At 42.3% G+C, this 21007-nt stretch overlaps 3 protein-coding genes across 3 annotated transcripts; all 3 read right to left on the bottom strand.

Moving 5' to 3' along the window:
- Positions 1-1024: 1024 nt before the first annotated feature.
- Positions 1025-5186, bottom strand: LOC135236240 (extracellular calcium-sensing receptor-like). The gene is made up of 6 exons (XM_064302496.1): positions 4977-5186; positions 4404-4698; positions 3137-3934; positions 2559-2780; positions 2362-2485; positions 1025-2084 (listed from the first exon to the last, which is right to left on the bottom strand). The coding sequence occupies exons 1-6, from the start codon at positions 5165-5167 to the stop codon at positions 1171-1173; spliced, it is 2544 nt and encodes an 847-aa protein (XP_064158566.1). The 5' UTR covers positions 5168-5186; the 3' UTR covers positions 1025-1170.
- Positions 5187-8212: 3026 nt separating this feature from the next.
- Positions 8213-13329, bottom strand: LOC135236220 (extracellular calcium-sensing receptor-like). Its single transcript, XM_064302460.1, has 7 exons — positions 13307-13329; positions 12589-12789; positions 11735-12029; positions 10520-11317; positions 9818-10039; positions 9600-9723; positions 8213-9314 (listed from the first exon to the last, which is right to left on the bottom strand). The coding sequence occupies exons 2-7, from the start codon at positions 12777-12779 to the stop codon at positions 8383-8385; spliced, it is 2562 nt and encodes an 853-aa protein (XP_064158530.1). The 5' UTR covers positions 12780-12789; positions 13307-13329; the 3' UTR covers positions 8213-8382.
- A 3847-nt stretch (positions 13330-17176) lies between these two features.
- Positions 17177-20162, bottom strand: LOC135236428 (extracellular calcium-sensing receptor-like). The gene is made up of 4 exons (XM_064302808.1): positions 19427-20162; positions 18784-19005; positions 18573-18696; positions 17177-18291 (listed from the first exon to the last, which is right to left on the bottom strand). Exons 1-4 carry the CDS (start codon positions 20048-20050, stop codon positions 17378-17380), a joined length of 1884 nt encoding a protein of 627 aa, XP_064158878.1. The 5' UTR covers positions 20051-20162; the 3' UTR covers positions 17177-17377.
- Between the last annotated feature and the right edge of the window lie 845 nt (positions 20163-21007).

Raw genomic sequence — 21007 nt, 5'->3', positions numbered from 1 at the left:
AATAAGCCAAAATGTCTAAATTATATCACGTTTTAGGAATCTTGGGTCTTTTCTGGTGGCCATTTTGGACTATCCCTTTTAAAAAGCCTTTAATGAGTCCAAATTTTGGGCACCCCTTCTGAGATGGTGAGATACATCCTAAAGACTGTCTGTACCAAATTTGGTGCTTCTATCCACCGCATAACGAGTTGGCCATTTTTTTAGCTTAATTCCCCCTACTATTAAGAACAGTATGTTTGGCAGTACCTCTTTGTTTAGTTATGGCTGCTGAATATATACCAGAACCCCCAGATAACGCTTTGACAAGGCTTTGATGTATCAAATACTCTCTTTGTTGCCACTTACAATCCACACTGAAGAGTGTTTCACGCTGATGTTACTGGTGAATGCTGTGTTTCTAATAAGGGTCAGAAGTGGACAGATTTATCTGTGTGAACTGCATAGCTCAATCACTCTTGTGAACCTCAGTAAATCTCTGCTGGCTATGGAGGTGGCAGTAGAAAATAGTTGGATTTTATTTGCACTGTTTCTCAAATAATTCCCAAATCAAGCATATGTAGCAAGTGTTGATTTTATGCTCAGGAATCAAAATGAACCCTGTACACCCCTCCTATTGGATTGAGAATGGTTGGTGGATAAGCAATAAACAGCATCTGATCATGCTGTGTTTCTTTGAATCCCAGGGAGAAATCTTGGGGAGTCCCTTGCTAAAGTCATATTCACACAGCTTTTCAATCAAATGATTACTAAAAGAAAAAACCAAAAGCAGCGATGCTCTCCCAGCCCTGAAAAACACACATGATGATGATGTATATTGTTAGGCTGGCAGAGAACTTCAGCCATACCTCCCGCTCCACTCTGCAGTACCCAAAGGAGTAGGACTGACTTTGCCTACCTCCAGCATGTGCCCTCTGCAGGCAGACTGAACAATTGAGCAATTTACACAAAACAAGAAAAATAAACGCACTCTGATTCATTAATCTTTTATTGGTGGTATGAAATCCCCAATGGTCTATGGCTCCAGCTAAGTTAATATTAGAGGTAAAAATATGGTCCTCAGAGATATTTACAGATATATGTTTTTCACTTTAAGAAATATACAGTAGCAGAATAACATAACACATTTTCTAAATACAATCATCCATCAATACTACTGAATCTTTGTGTGCTTCAAAGAGATTTTGATGGCATTTTCCCCATCATGTGTTTTTTGGTATTTTGCTCCGGCTGAAACAATATTATGAAGCATTTAGGCAGAAAAATGCAAACGATCAAGCTAAAGCTGGAAGCTAAAATTGCAAAGATCTCCACAGCTACAGTGAACTTTCCAGGTGAGCTGACATAAGCTGGTATAAAGGTGATCCAGACTGCACAGAATATGAGCATGCTGAATGTGATGAATTTGGCTTCATTGAAGTTGTCAGGCAGCTTACGTGCCAGAAAAGCAAAACCAAAGCACAATATAGAGAGGAGTCCAATATAACCCAGTACAGCCCAGAACCCCACTGCTGATCCTACATCACATTCTAGAATGATCTTTTCTTTGTAGTGCTTCATGTTCTTGTAGGGGAATGGAGGGGATATTGTTAACCAAAGTACACAAATAAGGACCTGTATGAGAGTGAAAGCAAGAACACTCAGTCTCTGCTGGGAAGGCCCAAACCACTTCATCACATTACTGCCTGGAAGTGTAGCCCTAAAGGCCATTAACACCACTATTGTTTTTCCCAGAACACACGAGATGCAGAGGACAAAGGTGATCCCAAACGCAGTGTGGCGCAGCATACATGACCACTCAGAGGGCTGGCCGATGAAGGTAAGAGAGCAAAGGAAACACAGTTTCAATGAAAAGAGCAGCAGGAAACTCAGCTCTGAGTTGTTGGCTTTCACAATGGGAGTGTCCCTGTGTCTGTAAAACACAGCAGCTACTGTGATGGCTATGCAGGCCCCAGTCACCGAACAAGCTGCAAGGATGATCCCCAGAACCTCATGGAAGGACAAGAACTCAACAGGTTTGGGTAAACATTCATCCTTCTCGGCATTCGACCAGTAGTCAGCTGGACAGGTGATGCAGTTCAGGGAATCTGCACAAAAGAGAGAAAACCCTGTTCAGGAGTGAGCAGAATCAAAACTAAGCCTGGGGGCTGTGGGATAAAACATGGATTTGACACAGGTTTTCTGCTTCAAGTCTTTATACCTAAATTAAACTCATCAGTTGTCTGGCATGAACACAGTGTTTCCCCCAATTTGTGACAGCCTGAAAAGTCCATTGATTAACATAAACATATTCAGAATTTACTTCAGCTAAATGCAGTATAATTAATGTGCTACACAGAGATGATAATTCTTGCTTCTCTGTACCTGTAGCATTGCTGATTTCTCCCTCAGCACAAGGCACACAGTCGTAGCAGCAAACAGGCCTTCCTCTCTGCATGGCCTTCCGAGTGCCAGGGGGACAGCTCTCACTGCACACTGACACAGGCACCTTCAAACAAATATGACAGCAATAGACATGGAGCCAACTCTGACATGCCACCATGTCTGTCTAATGAAATTACCTGTGGTTGGCTGCCTGCCCAGGTGATATTCTTCTCAATGAAGAAAACCTGTCCATCTGGGGTAGATGCATCATAGTGGCCCACAGTCACAAACTCCATATGCCCATTCCTCGTCACCTGCCAATTCACCAACTCATAAGTGGCCACTGGATCCCCATTGGCATCAAATGAGACTGCGTACCCGTTCCTGGAGAAGTTAACTTTTCTCAGGTGCTCCATGACCTGATGGGGGGAGCCAGAGGGGTGATAGTACACCTGCTAGTAACTAGCTAAACTTTCACTCAACCTCCATGTTAACCATCTACTCAGTATTCTCCTATAACCACATCCTCCCAGTTTCGGCAGTGGTAAATTTCTTTCCCAGATTTTTGTGCCCAGTTAAAAAATTAGCAGCTCACTCAGTTATTATTTGTAATTTGCACTGTAACGTTGAATGATCTCTAAATCAGATTGGATTAGGGCATCAGCCTAATAATAATAATATTAATAATAATAATAATAATAATTATTATTATTATTATAACAGTGTTTATACCCTTAAACCCTTTATAGTTGAAAAATGGTGCTGGTCTGTTTACCTGCAGCGGCTCAACTTGGATACTTGTGTTGCAGTGTTGTGGAGCTTTAGGTTCGTCTTTGCAGATGATGCTGTGTATGGCATGGGCTATTGCATACACAGCCTTGTACACCATGTTGGAGATGCGCAGCTGGGATGTGTCTGTGTAGGGGTTCTGCAGATCTTGCAGATTCTGGTTTCCATTGCATGGTTTCTGGCCCGCTACAGTCTGACTTTCCCCCAGGCTGCAGCCGAAAGCGCTCTCCCAGAACTCTGTGAGTAGTGGTGAGTGGGAAACCTGTGCCGGCCCCAGGTCCAACAGGAAGTCTCGCAGCCCTGGAATGACTGAGCGGGGGATGCCGAAGCCGATTGTACCGGCAAACAGACGAAACTGCAACATCATGTGGTCAGTGACCCATGACTCACTCCCAATCCACTGTAGCGGGGCCATCAGCCTGCCTTCCAGCTCTGACAGCAAGACCAGCATGTCGCCCGAGGCAATGAACGCCACAACAACGCGGGCCGTGGACCTGCTGATGACCTCTGCCACGTGTTGCACTTTTGCGCGAGGGTTGGTCCTGTAGAGCGCCTCTGAGTACTCCACACAGATGCCCTCTGCGTGTGCGGCCTGCAGGAAGGCAGCCATCCCGTTGTTCCCATAGTCTGAGTCGCTCCTCACCGCCCCGATCCAAGTCCAGCCAAAATGCTTGACTAGTCTAGCCAGGGCAGCTGCCTGGTAGTAGTCACTTGGGATGGTCCTGGAGAAGGTGGGGAACTGCAGCTTGTCACTAAGACAGGCACAGGTGGCAAAATAGCTCACCTATAGGTCAGTGAAAGAAAAGATGCACATTTTAAACAGTGAATGTAACTTAATTCTAACCAACAATATTAGTGTATCAATATGTCTGTCTTCATACCTACCTACTTATGTCTGTCTATTCAGCACGAATACACTAGCACCGTGCACAAATTTATGTAGCCATTCAGCAAATAAAAAGTTCCCTGTAGGAGAAATCTAGTCTGAAAGAAATATTTTGGCTATAGGTGTCTATTCACAAAAGCAAAATTAAGCTCAAATTGCCATGAAAGTGTCAGGCTTATTATTCAAAAATATTTTCTATGTGTTTGTTGGCTATGTAAAGACATAATACAAAGACAATATCCTATATATTAATGGCGCATCTCTATATCCATTTCAAATACATTTTTTAATGCAAGGATGATCATATCATAATTATTTCAGGTGATTTATTGGAACATGCAATGGGGACAGGGCAGGAGGAGCTCACCTGGGGGATGCCGAAGGGTCCGAAAATTCTGGACATGGCGATGGAAGGAGTGGAGTCAGAGTCACCCACAACAGCATGCACAGTGGCAGACTTTAAGCAGGACTGGTTGGGAAAGAAAACTGGCTCTATGCCATTAGCCAGCTGGAACGCCACCTTCACAGCCACTGGCACAGAGGCACAGGAGTCATGGATCTGGTAGCCCAGAGTTACACCTGGCAGGATCTCGGAACTGTTGTTGATCTCCTTGATGGCAAAAACCATGGTTCTAGCAAAGCGCATTTGCCGGAAATCCAACCTGTTGTGAACATAATAAAACAACAACAGCATATACAAAACAAAACAACTTAACAGGCTTTTTAAAAAAGATTTGGACTAAACTTGTTGAGGTCATAATATTATAAATGTTGAGCATATTAAATAACAGTATCTTTAACCTACACTCTGCAATTAATCCAAGTAATTAATTTTGCAGCTTATTTTGTTTATACTAATAAATATGCATTCCCAGAATTTGAACATATGAGTGTCTCCACAGTGGCCACATTGTACAATGTTCTTCCTTGCTTCACTGACCTCCCTGTACACTGCGGTGCTTTGGGTTGGCTGGTGTAGTTGTTCTCAGTGTTGATCAATTTGTGGTGGATGGTAAAAACGCCTCCGATCACAAAGTCTCCATGCTGGGATAAAGACGCAGGACTGGGGGTCCCCTGCAGTGTGCACCCAGACCCTGACCCTCCCTTTGACAGGGTGAGAGCTCCAGCCATCAGTGCCGGAACCAGTGTGGTCCACATCACGTCCATGCTTTTATGACAGGATGTGGTGCTCTCTCATGTTTAAATACCCACCTGGAGTCTTGCCCCCTGAGCTCATGGAGAGATTCCTTTTTGGTTGAAGCACATGCAAAGGAGTAGCTATTTATTATTTACAACACTTAAACTTTTTGACATTTGTCTCTGTCTCATTGGATCTCTTTTGACCACACAGGCACAGTAAATCATCCATAGTAGTAAAGCTGACCTGAGGAGTGTGCTGTAATCTCAGTGACATATGAACCAAAAACCTCCCTGACACCCTGATGTAGCAATAACAAGAATGCAAACTTAATGTTGTAGCTTCAGCAGTTGTTAGACAGCAAGTTAAAAAGTTATAGCATCAGCAATTTATAGAGTTGTAGCATCTTAAAACCGTTGCAGTGTAAACTTATGACAATTATTTTAAGGGTTAATTTAGTTGGCAAGCATGGGTCAGTACGAGAAATCAGGCAAAGGTTTATTATTACTATTATTATTATTATTAGTAGTAGTAGTAGGAATAGTAGTAGTAGTATTTATTGTATTATTGGTTTGCTGTTTTTATTACATCATTATTGATATATTGTTGTTCATCATACTTTTCTGTAATAATAATTATAACAATAAGTACTCGCTTCGTGGTATATATGTTAGCTACAAAATGTAGCCTGGACAGTGCATTCCCAAATGTTAGACTGCTATGGTTTGAAAGTTATTGTAGTGAGCTGTGGGGTGGCGGCGTTGGACTAAACTACACCCACAGCGTCACTGCCAACATGAACAAGTATTTTCCAAATGAGAAGCAACCAGTTTCCCCAAGCGCTCTGTTTGGACTCTGCGGAACGACTTTAAATAGCAGAGTCATGGAGGCTAGAGGCGGGGCTGTGAGGAACTGCTGCTGAATTTTCACTAATTTCTGGAACGCTTAAGGTGTGGCATCTGCCCTCATTAGGAATGGCCGACTTGAAGATAGTTAGAGAGGTTTATTCACTCCTGTGTAGCGGAGTGGTTAGGAGGACTTAACCCAGGCTTTGAGATGGCCAATCCACGTCTGATTTTGGTGTCCTTCAAAAGTTTTTGGACAAACTTGGATGTATGCTTTGGGTCATTATCTTGCTGAAAGGCCCAGTGACAACCTAAACCCACACTGGCAGCAGATTTTTTTCATATTATCCTTAAAAATTTTAACAAAATTTTCTTTTAATTCTTTTCATTTATCCAAACTAGGTTGCCTCTGCCAGAATCAGCAAAACAACCCCAGAGCATTATGCTCACACCTCCTTTTTTAACTTTAGGAACTGACTGTTTTAGGACTGAAGGCCTCTCCCTTCCTTCGCAAAACAAATACAACATTCCTGTGCCCGAAAACCTCCAGTATCGTCTCATTAGACGAAAGGACAGACTTCCAAACTCATCCCCATGTTTCAAATGGTCTTGGGCCAACATCAGTCTAGCTTGGAGGTATCCCTGTGTGACTAATCAAGTTTTTCTTAGGTGATGACCTAGGAGTCCATCATGGTGAAGAGACCACACAATGGTCTTCCATGTATCTTTAAGTCCAGAAGAGAGAAGTTCAAGGACAATTGTCTTCACATAGATCTGGGGGTTCTTGTTGTTCTCTCAACAAGAACATTGTGTTTGTTATGATGTCGCCACAATGTGACAATCTGAGTCAAAATAGCCTATCCAAGATTTTTATCATTCAGGTTATCTCTAAAATCTTTGATGAAATTATATGATCATTAATATTAGTAATTTTGATTATTAATTGAAGTTCCAAATTTATAGTTGGATAGTTTAGATAACTAATTTTTGATTTTGCGATTACACCGCTACGCTTACATAAGTGGTGCCCCATGTGAGAATATAGAAGTATATTCCCTACATAAGTGGTGAACCGTGTTAGGCTATGTAGATATTTCCCCGACAAAAGGAAACACTTAAGTAATTGAGGACTACCAAGTATATTGAAAGCAGGTGTTTCCGCACAGTTGCGGTTCCTCATTTAATTAATTAACATGTGATTATGCTCTTGGTTGTATACAAAAATGCTGGACAAGGAAAGTTTTCAGATAAATGGCTACCATGACTTGAAGAAGAACAGTGGCTTAGGTGATGCTGGTAGTCAGGAGCGCATACTTCTTGACAGTGATGTCCATGCCCGATTAAAGGAAAACAGATCAGCAAAAAAATTGAATACAAATTTCAAGCTAGGTCAAGAGCAGGGAATTGCATTAAGAACAGTATGTTTGGCAGTACCTCTTTGTTCAGTTATGGCTGCTGAATATATACCAGAACCCCCAGATAACGCTTTGACAAGCCTTTGAAGTATCAAATACTCTCTTTGTTGCCACTTACAATCCATAATATCACTTTTGCTGGACTTTTCTACCGAAGAGTGTTTTATGCTGATATTACTGGTGAATACTGTGTTTCTAATAAGGGTCAGAAGTGGACAGATTTATCTGTGTGAACTGCATAGCTCAATCACTCTTGTGAACCTCAGTGAATCTCTGCTGGCTATGGAGGTGGCAGTAGAAAATAGTTGGATTTTATTTGCACTGTTTCTCGTAATTTCCAAATCAAGCGTATGTAGCAAGAGTTAATTTTATTCTCAGGAATCAAAATGAACCCTGTACACCCCTCCTATTGGATGGAGAATGGTTGGTGGATAAGCAATAAACAGCATCTGATTATGCTGTGTTTCTTTGAATCCCAGGGAGAAATCTTTGGGAGTCCCTTGCTAAAGTCATATTCACACGGCTTTTCAATCAAATGATTACTGAAAGAAAAAAACAAAAGCAGCAATGCCCTCCCAGCCCTGAAAAACACACATGATGATGATGTATATTGTTAGGCTGGCAGAGAACTTCAGCCATACCTCCCGCTCCACTCTGCAGTACCCAAAGGTGTATGACTGAGTCTGCCTGCCTCCAGCATGTGCCCTCTGCAGGCAGACTTAACAACTGAGCAATGTACACAAAACACAAAAAACATAAGCACTCTGATTCATCAATCTTTTATTGGTGGTATGAAATCCCCAATGGTCTGTGGCTCCAGCTAAGTTAACATTAGGGGTAAAAATATGGTCCTCAGAGATATTTACATGTATATATGTTTTTCACTTTAAAGAATAAACATTAGCAGAATAACATAACACATATTCTATGTACAATCATCCATCAATATTACTGAATCTGTGTGTGCTTCAGAGAGTTTGATGGCATTTTCCCCATCATGTACTTTTTGGTATTTTGCTCTGGCCGAAACAATATAATGAAACATTTAGGGACAAAAATGCAAACGATCAAGCTAAAGCTAGAAGCTAAAATTGCAAAGATCTCCACAGCTACAGTGAACTTTCCAGGTGAGCTGACATAAGCTGGTATAAAGGTGGTCCAGACTGCACAGAATATGAGCATGCTGAATGTGATGAATTTAGCTTCATTAAAGTTGTCAGGCAGCTTACGAGCCAGAAAAGCTAAAACAAAGCACAATACAGAGAGGAGCCCAATATAACCCAGCACAGCCCAGAATCCCACTGCTGATCCTACATCACATTCTAGAATGATCTTTTCTTTGTAGTGCTTCATGTTCTTGTAGGGGAAAGGAGGGGATATTGTTAACCAAAGTACACAAATAAGGACCTGTATGAGAGTGAAAGCAAGAACACTCAGTCTCTGCTGCAGAGGCCCAAACCACTTCATGACATTACTGCCTGGAAGTGTAGCCCTGAAGGCCATTAACACCACTATTGTTTTTCCCAGAACACAGGAGATGCAGAGAACAAAGGTGATCCCAAATGCAGTGTGGCGCAGCATACAGGACCACACAGAGGGCCGGCCGATGAAGGTAAGAGAGCAAAGGAAACACAGTTTCAGCGAAAAGACCAACAGGAAGCTGAGCTCTGAGTTGTTGGCTTTCACAATGGGAGTGTCCCTGTGTCTGTAAAACACGGCAGCCACCATGATGGCCAAGCAGGCCCCAGTCACCGAACAAGCTGCAAGGATGATCCCCAGAACCTCGTGGAAGGACAAGAACTCAATAGGTTTGGGTAAACATTCATCCTTCTCGGCATTCGACCAGTAATCAGCTGGACAAGTGATGCAGTTCAGGGAATCTGCACAAAAGAGAGAGAAAAGCCTGCTCAGAAGTGAGCAGAAGAAAAACTGAGCCTGGGGGCTGTGGGATGAAACATGGGTTCCACACAAGTTTTCTGCTTCAAATCATTACACCTATATTAAACTCATCGGCATTGTCTGGCATGAACACATATGGTGTTTCCCCCAATTTGTGAGAGCCTGCAAAGTCCATTGATTAAGATAAACATATTCAGAGTTTACTTCAGCTAAATGCAGTATAATTAATGTGCTACATCGAGATAATTATCCCTGCTTCTGTGTACCTGTAGTATTGCTGATTTCTCCCTCAGCACAGGGCACACAGCTGTAGCAGCAGACAGGCCTTCCTTTCTGCATGGCCTTCCGAGTGCCTGGGAGACAGCTTTCACTGCACACTGACACAGGCACCTTCAAACAAACAAATATCACAGAATAGACATGGAGCTGACCCTGACATGCCACCATATCTGTCTAATAAAATTACATTTTACTGTGAAATTACCTGTGGTTGACTGCCTGCCCAGGTAATGTTCTTCTTAATGATGAAAACCTGTCCATCTGGGGCAGCTGCATCATAGTGGCCCACAGTCACAAACTCCATGCTCCCATCCCTCATCACCTGCCAATTCACCAACTCATAGGCGGCCACCGGATCCCCATTGGCATCAAATGAGACTTTGTACCCGTTCCTGGAGAAGTTCACTTTTCTCAGGTGCTCCATGACCTGATGTGAGGAAGCCAGAGGGCTGATAGTTCACCTGCTAGTAATCAGCTCAATTTTCACTGAACCTTCACGGTAACCATCCACTCGGTATTCCCCAGTAACCACATCCTCATAATCTCGGCAGTGTATATTTCTTTCCCATATTTTTACAGCCAGCATGACAATTAGCAGGTCTTTCACATTCCAGTCAGGATTCTAGTGACTGAATGTTATATTTTGGTGTGGACTTTTAGCTAGTAGGTTGTGTGTTATATCTTAAACTGTGCTCACTCATTTACTATTTGTAATTTGCACTGCAACATTGAATGCTCTCTAAATCAGATAAGCTTAGGGCATCAACCTAATAATAATAATCATTATTATTATCATTATTGTTATTACTATTATTATTAGTAGTAGTATTATTAGTATTATTATAGCAACAACAGAGTTTTTATCCTTATCTATTATAGTTGAAAGATTGTGTAATGGACTGCTTACCTGAGGTGGCTCAACTCGGATACTTGTGTTGCAGTGGAGTGGAGCGATAGGTTCGTCTGTGCAGATGATGCTGTGTATGGCATGGGCTATTGCATACATGGCCTTGTATACCATGTTGGAGATGCGCAGCTGGGATGTATCTGTGTAGGGGTTCTGCAGATCACGCAGATTCTGTTTTCCATCACATGTTTTCTGGTCTGCTGCAGTCTGACTTCCCCCCAGGCTGCAACCGAAAGCGCTCTCCCAGAACTCTGTGAGGAGTGGTGAGTTGGAAATCTGTGCCGGCCCCAGGTCCAACAGGAAGTCTCGCAGCCCTGGAATGACTGAGTGAGGGATGCCGAAGCCGATGGCACCGGTAAACAGAGGGAACTCCAACATCTTGCGGTCAGTGACCCATTCCTCACTCCCAATCCACTGTAGCGGGGCCAGCACCTTGCCTTCCAGCTCCGACAGCAAGACCAGCATATCGCCCGAGGAAATGAATGCCACAACAACGCGGGCCGTGGACCTGCTGATGACCTCTGCCACGTGTTGCACTTTTGCGCGAGGGTTGGTCCTGTAGAACGCTTCTGAGTATTCCACACAGATGCCCTCTGCCTGTGCTGCCTGCAGGAAGGCGACCATCCCGTTGTTCCCATAGTCTGAGTCGCTCCTCACCGCCCCGATCCAAGTCCAGCCAAAATGCTTGACTAGTCTAGCCAGGGCAGCTGCCTGGAAATAGTCACTGGGGATAGTCCTGGAGAAGGTGGGGTACTGCAGCTTGTCACTAAGACAGGCACAGGTGGCATAGTGGCTCACCTATAGCTCCATGAAAGGACAGATGCACATTTTAAACAGTGAATATAACTTCATTCTAACTAAGAATATTAGTGAATCAATATATCTCTCTACATACATAGCTTCTTATGTCTGTCTATTCAGCACTAATACACTAGCACTGTGCACAAATTTATGTAGCCATTCAGCAAATCCGAAGCCTCCTGTAGGATAAATCTAGACTGCAAGAAATATTTTGACTATAGGTGTTTATTCACAGAAACAAAAAGCAGGAGATATATTATTAAAAAATAACACACTATCCTATATATGAATGGCTCATCTCTATATTTATTTCAAATACATTTTTTAATGCAAGGATGATTATATCATAATTCATATATCATTTTAGGTCATTTATTGGAACATGCAATGGGGGACTGGGCAGGAAGAGCTCACCTGGGGAATGCCGAAGGGTCCAAAAATTCTGGACATGGCGATGGAACGAGTGGAGCTAGACTCACCCACAACAGCATGCACAGTGGCAGAATTTGAGCAGGACTGGTTGGGAAAGAAAACTGGCTCAATGCCATTGGCCAGCTGGAATGCCACCTTCACTACTACTGGCACAGAGGCACAGGAGTCATGGATCTGGTAGCCCAGAGTTACACCTGGCAGGAGCTCTGAGCTGTTGTTGATCTCCTTGATGGCAAAAACCATGGTTCTAGCAAAGCGCATTTGCCGGAAATCCAACCTGTTGTGAACAACAATATGAAGAGTCACAAAAATTGACATGAACATAACTGAACATGAAACAAAGGAGTGAAATGAAAAAATTTAAAATTGACTTTTTTATTTGATTCACATTTAGTTTGAAATAAGAAAGAAATATTATATGGGCTCACCATGAAAACAGATTATGGTAAAAGAAAATCTTGGTACTGGGGTTATAAATAGTCCAATCTCATTTATATATTTTTTATTTATTTGACTTCTAAAATTAAAGAACATTTATATTTCTAAAGTTGCTAAATTTTGGAAAAGATGTCTTTCTTTTTTGTAACAGAACAAAACAACGACAGCATGTATGAAACAAAAAATTTAACAGGCTTTTTTTCTAAGACGTAGGAGTAAACCTGTTGAGATCATAATATTATAATTCTTGAGAAATTTAAATAACAGTATATTTAACCTAAGTAATAAATTTCACAACATATTTAGTTTATACTAATAAATATGCGTTCTCATAATCTGAACATATGACTGTCTCCACAGTGGCCACATTGTACAATGCTCTTCCTCCCTTCACTGACCTCCCCATACATTGCGGCGCTTTGGGTCGGCTGGTGTAGTTGTACTCAGTGCTGATAAAATTGTAGTGGATGGTAAAAACGCCTCCAATCACAAAGTCCCCAGGCTGGGAGAATGAAGCAGGCCTGGGGGTCCCAAGCAGTGTGCACCCAGACCCTGACCCTCCCTTTGCCAGTGTGAGAGGTCCAGCCATCAATGCCAGAACCAGCGTGGTCCATATCATCTCCATGCTTTCATGACAGGATGTGGTGCTCTCTCATGTTTAAATACCCTCCTGGAGTCCTGCCCCCTGAGCTCATGGAGAGATTCCCTTTTTGGTTTAAAAACATGCAGAGGAGTGGCTATTTATTATTTACAAAATGACCAACTATTATGATCCCATTTTTTAAAATTGTTTTTCTCTTATCCTCGTTGGAATCCTCTTCTCACCACGTAGGCACAGTAAACATCCACATTAGGAAAGCTGAACTGAGGAGTGTGCTGTAATCTCACTGACACATGAACCAAAAACCTCCCTGACACCATGAAGTAGCAATAACTTGAATGTAAACTTTAGTTTTGTAGCTTCAGCAGTTGTTAGAGAGCAAGATAGAAAGTTATAGCCTCAGCAAGTTAGAGAGCTGTAACATCTTAAATTCGTTCCAGTGTAATCTTATGACCATTATTGTAAGGGTTAATTTAGTTGGCAAGCATGGGTAAGTATGATAAATCAGGCAAAGGTTTATTATTATTAGGGGTCCAACCAGCGAAGCTGCTGGAATCCTACTGTACCTGTTAGGATTATTATTATTCCTATTTTTCTCTGTTAAAAGTGTCTGAGGCTCAGCAACCATAAGTCCTAGACCAATCAAATTTGGTAGGTGGGTTCCTATCGCCCCCCCACTACTAAGGCACTACAAATCACCTATGTTGGCCAGATGGTGGTGCTATAACAAAGAGTCATGCTTAAAAGGCCATAACTCCCACACCATAAATCAGATCAACACAAGACTTCATCAGTGCCCCTCACTGACAAAAACTAGACCCGACGGTGTCAGACTACTTTTGAACTTTGAGTGGCATTTATCATTAGTCATTCAGGTGAATCTATGGTGCTTTAACGATGTCAATAAAACACGCCAAAATGTTCGCGTCGGGGAAGCAATGGAAGACAGTGCCAGAATGCATGCTACTAAAAGTTTGTTAGTAAAAGCTTTTTGGGAGGATGAATAATTACTTTACTTTGGCATGGATCCATTTGAAGACAATATCGGGTGAGTTCGTTTAGTCTTTGAATCCGTCATTATGCTGGGAAATAGCTAAACCATTTTTATTGATAGTATTTTAGTTTCTCAGCAAACACGCAACAACATGCTGGTATAATAAAAGAATGATGGTAAATATATATATTAGGGCTGTAAATCGATTAAAATGATGATTGTCCATAGTTAATCGCAATTTATCGCAAATTAATGACACATTTTTTATCTGTTCAAAATGTACCTTAAAGGGATATTTTTCAAGTATTTAATACTCTTATCAACATGGGAGAGGACAAATATGCTTGCTTTATGCAAATGTATGTTTATTTATTATTGGAAATCAATTAACAACCCAAAACAATGACAAATATTGTCCAGAAACCATCAAAGGTACTGCATTTAGCATAAAGAATATGCTCAGATCATAACATGGCTAACTCAAGCCCAACAGGCAACAACAGATGGGCATATTGACCTGCTAAATTTAACATTATTTAGTAATATGAGTACTCACACAATGTAGCGTGTCCAACTTTACGCTTAAAAAAGGTTCACTAGAACATCCTGGGTTTTTTAAGCATTAACACAAAACGATGGACCTCAATGCATCACAACAAACGACACATTATACAACAGGTACATTGGTCAGCTAAATGTTCCATTCTCTGGATCCCTTGCACTTCTAAAGAAAATCACACAATGTAATTGTGTCCAGCCTCACATGGGGAAAATAAAGGCTCACAAAAACATCCCCTTCTACTATGTGGGATCAAAACAGGATGATACAAAATAAAACAAACAATAAATAGGCTAAAGTAAGCAGGAAACAGTGGAAAGGGAGTATAATACAGAACTGGGACTCAAACTAGGATATTGCAGTTAGGCTATACTCCCATTTCTTTGGATACAAAAGTTAGGCTATACCATTGCTTTTGAACAGACAAGCCTGTTTACATTGTCGAACGACAGGGCAGCTCGCTTCCTCTGAAAAATATGCCCAGACAATGAAAAACTGCGTTCACGCTGTTTTACTTGGGAAATCATGGATTCCCACAGAAAACGCTGTTGTATTTTATTGTTAAGGAGTATATTAAATCAGTAGTACTGAAATGTAAATATGGTATCACTGTCAGGTGTTTCGTTATATCATTCATAGCATTTATTTCTGACCATAAAAACGTTTTCTAGCTAAGCTGGCTAGCGAAAAAAGTTGCTGATGGATATTGTAACTTTTAAATTTCACATTTTGCTATTATGAATGGGAAACATAAACAATACTAACACATCACATAATCACACACCCAAATGAAAATGCATGAAAAGCCTAAATACACCATTTTCCTTTGTTACCACAAACTACAAATACCGCCATTTATCTTACTGTGACGTCACCAATCCGGAAGTCGGAAAAGTTGGAGCTCAGAAATGATGCTCGAATATCCGACCTATAATTCCGAGTTCGACAACTGTTCGACAACTGTTGCTTTTTTCGCAAGTCGGACCGCATTTTTTTTACTAGTTCCGAGTTATCTTGAACGCAGCATAAGGGTCAGGAAAACGGTCATCATAACAGAACGTGCGTTAATGGAAGCGCTGCAGCTCTACATACGCGCCGGGCCATCTAAGTGTTACAACATGCCATCCAAGTGTTACGACATAGTAAAGGCCTTACGGCAAGAGGTTAGGAGACATCCATGGGGACACAAATAAGTAATCCGACACCGTCGGTTCTAGTTTGAAAAACAGGTTTTTCTACAGGGCTTTTTCAACTTTGGCCCAATCAGCACCAAATCGGATACAGAGCCTCAGGGGAACAACCTACATAAATGCAATATAAATGGGCCCAGTCGGATAAACGGTATGGCTGCTGTCAACCGACGAACTTCACAAATGTTGGGTGAAGGTATATGATCATGAGGACAAAACCATTTTAAAATCGCTCCATAGGGGGCGCAATAGTGCCAATGCTTGGACCCCTCCCAATGCCACTTGCGGCTTTAATTATTATTATTATTATTATTAGTAGTAGTAGTAGTAGTAGAAGTAGTAATAGTAGTATTTCTTGTATTATTGGTTTGCTGTTATTATTACATCATTACTGATATATTATTATTCATCATACTTTTCTGTAATAATAATAATAATAACAAGTACTCACTTTGTGGTATATACGTTAGCTGTAAAATGCAGCCAAGACAGTGCATTCCCAAATGTTAGACTGCTATGGATTGAAAGGTATTGTAGTGAGGTATGGAGTGGCGGCATTGGACTAAACTACACCCACAGCGTCACTGCCAACACGAACAAGGATTTTCCAAATGAGAAGCAATCAGTTTTGCCTGGCACTCTGTTTGGACTCCACAAGATCTTCAAACCCTACATGCCAGCCAGACCCTTCCGTTCTGCTTCCTCAGGACGCCTGGCACCTCCCCCTCTTTGCACCTGCGACTTCCCGAACACGTCTCCTGTCTGTTCTGGCCCCACGATGGTGGAATGACCTCCTCGTGGAGGTCCGAACAGCTGAGACACTGACCCACTTCAAACGACGACTGAAGACTCACCTCTTCAGGCTGCACCTCTCCCCATCCCTCCCTACCTCCTTGTAATCTCTTAATTGACTGTAAGCTTAGGGTTGTAACTAGGTAGCTGTTTCGTAGGTGACTTAGTTAATGCACTTGTCTTAATTACTGCTTGTATTTTTGCATAGACTGCGTTGTTGCTGTTCTCGTTTGTGTTAGTGTTAATCAGTTTAACCGTCAGGGTCCAAGTTGAACTATGCGGTTGTTCCCTGCACTTGGAACGGTACTTCTCTCTAGGGTTTTCGACATACTTGTTCCTGGTTATGGTTATACACTTTGTTGTACGTCACTCTGGATAAGAGCGTCTGCCAAATTCCTGTAATGAAATGTAATGGACTCTGCAGAAAGATGTTAATTTTATGATCAGAAATCAAAATAAGCCCAGTACACCCCTCCTGTTAGATGGAGAATGGCTGGTGGATAAGCAATCAACAGCATGTGATCATGCTGTGTTTCTTTGAATCTCAGGAAGAAATCTGCTGGACCTCATTGGAAGTCCCTTGCTAAAGTCATATTCACACGGCTTTTCAATTAAATGATTGCTGAAAGAAAGAACCAAAAACAGCTGTGCCCTCCCAGCCCTGAAAAACAAGTATGATGATGATGTATATTGTTAGGCTGGTAGAGAACTTCAGCCATACCTCTCGCTCCACTCTGCAGCACTCAAAGGAGTAGAACTGACTCTGCCTGCCTCCAGCACATGCCCTCTGCAGGCAGACTGAACAATTGAGAAATTTACACAAAACACAGAAAACACAAGTACTCTGATTCATCAATCTTTTATTGGTGGTATGAAATCCCCAATGGTCTATGGCTCCAGCTAAGTTAATATTAGAGGTAAAAATCTGGTCCTCAGAGATATTTACAGATATATGTTATTCACTTCAAGAAATACAGTATACAGTTGCAGAATAACATAACAAATATTCTAAATACAATCATCCATCAATACTACTGAATCTTTGTGTGCTTCAGAGAGATTTTGATGGCATTTTCCCCATCATGTGTTTTTTGTTATTTTGCTCCGGCCGAAACAATATAATGAAACATTTAGGGACAAAAATACAAACAATCAAGCTAAAGCTGGAAGCTAAAATTGCAAAGATCTCCACCGCTACAGTGAACTTCCCAGGTGAGCTGACATAAGCTGGTATAAAAGTGATCCAGACTGCACAGAATATGAGCATGCTAAATGTGATGAATTTGGCTTCATTGAAATTATCAGGCAGCTTACGTGCTAGAAAAGCAAAACCAAAGCACAATATAGAGAGAAGTCCAATATAACCCAGTACAGCCCAGAACCCCACTGCTGATCCTACATCACATTCTAGAATGATCTTTTCTTTGTAGTGCTTCATGTTCTTGTTGGGGAATGGAGGGGATATTGTTAACCAAAGTACACAAATAAGGACCTGTATGAGAGTGAAAGCAAGAACACTCAGTCTCTGCTGCAGAGGCCCAAACCACTTCATGACATTACTGCCAGGAAGTGTAGCCCTGAAGGCCATTAACACCACTATTGTTTTTCCCAGAACACAGGAGATGCAGAGAACAAAGGTGATCCCAAACGCAGTGTGGCGCAGCATACAGGACCACTCAGACGGCCGACCAATGAAGGTAAGAGAGCAAAGGAAACACAGTTTCAATGAAAAGAGCAGCAGGAAACTCAGCTCTGAGTTGTTGGCTTTCACAATGGGAGTGTCCCTGTGTCTGTAAAACACGGCAGCCACCATGATGGCCATGCAGGCCCCAGTCACAGAACAAGCTGCAAGGATGATCCCCAGAACCTCGTGAAAGGACAAGAACTCAACAGGTTTGGGTACACATTCATCCTTCTTGGCATTCGACCAGTAATCAGCTGGACAGGTGATGCAGTTTAAGGAATCTGCACAAAAGAGAGAAAACCCTGTTCAGGAGTGAGCAGAAGAAAAACTGAGCCTGGGGGCTGTGGGATGAAACATGGGTTCCACACAAGTTTTCTGCTTCAAGTCTTTATACCTAAATTAAACTCATCAGCATTGTCTGGCATGAACACATGGTGTTTTCCCCAATTTGTGAGAGCCTGCAAAGTCCATTGATTAACATAAACCTATTCAGAATTTACTTCAGCTAAATGCAGTATAATTAATGTGCTTCATAGAGACAAGTATCTTTGCTTCTCTGTACCTGTAGCATTGCTGATTTCTCCCTCAGCACAGGGCACACAATTATAGCAGCAGATAGGCCTTCCTCTCTGCACAGCCTTCCGAGTGCCTGGGGGACAGCTCTCACTGCACACTGACAAAGGCACCTTGAAACCGATATCACAGCAATAGACATGAATCCAACTCTGACATGCCACCATATCTAAGGAAATTATATTTGAATGTGAAATTACCTGTGGTTGGCTGCCTGCCCAGGTAATGTTCTTCTTAATGATGAAAACCTGTCCATCTGGGGCAGAGGCATCATAGTGGCCCACAGTAACAAACTCCATGTGCCCATCCCTCATCACCTGCCAGTTCACCAACTCATAAGTGGCCACCGGATCCCCATTAGCATCAAATGAGACTTTGTACCCATTCCTGGAGAAGTTCACTTTTCTCAGGTGCTTCATGACCTGATGTGAGGAAGCCAGAGGGTTGATAGTACTCCTGCTAGTAATCAGCTCAACTTTCACTCAACCTTCACGTTATCCATCTACTCAGTATTCCCACGTAACCACATCCACACAGTCTCGGCAGTGTATATTTCTTTCCCATATTTTTATGGCCAGCATGAAAATTAGCAGGTCTTTCACATTCCATTCAGGATCTAATTCACCGAATGCGATATATTGGTGTGGCCTTTTAGGTAGTAAGTTGTGTTATATTTCTTAAACTGTACTCACTCAGTTATTATTTGTAATTTGCACTGTAACATTGAATGCTGTCTAGATTACACAAGATTAGGGCATCAGTCTAATAATAATAATAATAATAATAATAATTGTTTATACCCTTATGCATTATAGTTGAAAGGTAGTGTAATGGACTGTTTACCTGCCATGGCTCAAATTGGATACTTGTGTTGCAGTGTGGTGAAGCATAAGATTCATCTGTGCAGATGATGCTGTGTATGGCATGGGCTATTGCATACACAGCCTTGTATACCATGTTGGAGATGCGCAGCTGGGATGTGTCTGTGTAGGGGTTCTGCAGATCTTGTAGATTCTGGTTTCCATCGCATGTTTTCTGGGCTGCTGAGGTTTGACTTCCCCCCAGGCTGCAGCCGAAAGCGCTCTCCCAGAACTCTGTGAGGAGTGGTGAGTGGGAAACCTGTGCCGGCCCCAGGTCCAACAGGAAGTCTCGCAGCCCTGGAATGACTGAGCGGGGGATGGCAAAGCCGATGGCACCGGCAAACAGACGGAACTGCAGCATCTTGCGGTCAGTGACCCAGGCCTCACTCCCAATCCACTGTAGAGGGGCCATCAGCCTGCCTTCCAGCTCCGAAAGTAAGACCAGCATGTCGCCCGAGGTAATGAACGCCACAATGACACGGGCCGTGGACCTGCTGATGACCTCTGCCACGCGTCGCACTTTTGCGCGAGGGTTGGTCCTATAGAGCGCCTCTGAGTACTCCACACAGATGCCCTCTGCCTGTGCAGCCTGCAGGAAGGCGGCCATCCCGTTGTTCCCATAGTCTGAGTCGCTCCTCACCGCGCCAATCCAAGTCCAGCCGAAATGCTTGACTAGTTTAGCCAGGGCAGCTGCCTGGTAGTAGTCACTTGGGATGGTCCTGGAGAAGGTGGGGAACTGCAGCTTGTCACTAAGACAGGCACAGGTGGCATAGTGGCTCACCTATAGCTCCGTGAAACGAAAAATGCACATTTTAAACAGTGAATGTAAGTTCATTCTAACTAAGAATATTAGTGAATCAATATATCCGTCTACATACCTAGCTACTTATGTCTGTATATTCAACACTAGCACTAGCACTGTGTACAAATTCATGCAGCCATTCAGCAAATTCAAAGTCTCCTGAAGGATAAATCTAGAGAGCAAGAAATATTTGACTATAGGTGTCTACTCACAGAAACAAAAACAGCAGATATATTATTAAAAAATAACACAATATTCTATATAGTAAGGGCTAATCTCTATATTTATTTCAAATACATTTTTGAATGCAAGGATGATTATATCATAATCATTTCAGGTAATTTATTGGAACATGCAATGTGGGACTGGGCAGGAGGAGCTCACCTGGGGGATGCCGAAGAGTCCAAAAATTCTGGACATGGCTATGGAAGGAGTGGAGCTAGTGTCACCCACTACAGCATGCACAGTGGCAGATTTTGAGCAGGACTGGTTGGGAAAGAAAACTGGCTCAATGCCATTGGCCAGCTGGAATGCCACCTTCACTACCACTGGCACAGAGGCACATGAGTCATGGATCTGGTAGCCCAGAGTTACACCTGGCAGGAGCTCTGAGCTGTTGTTGATCTCCTTGATGGCAAAAACCATGGTTCTAGCAAAGCGCATTTGCTGGAAATCCAACCTGTTGTGAACAACAATATGAAGAGTCACAAAAATTGACATAAACATAACAGAACATGCAACAAATGAGTGAAATGAAAGAAT

This window comes from Anguilla rostrata, chromosome 12 (assembly GCF_018555375.3).
Source record: "Anguilla rostrata isolate EN2019 chromosome 12, ASM1855537v3, whole genome shotgun sequence".
In the NCBI taxonomy this organism is placed as follows: Eukaryota; Metazoa; Chordata; class Actinopteri; order Anguilliformes; family Anguillidae; genus Anguilla; species Anguilla rostrata.
Note: the sequence above shows the minus strand (reverse complement) of the source record. Positions and strands in the feature narration are given on the sequence as shown.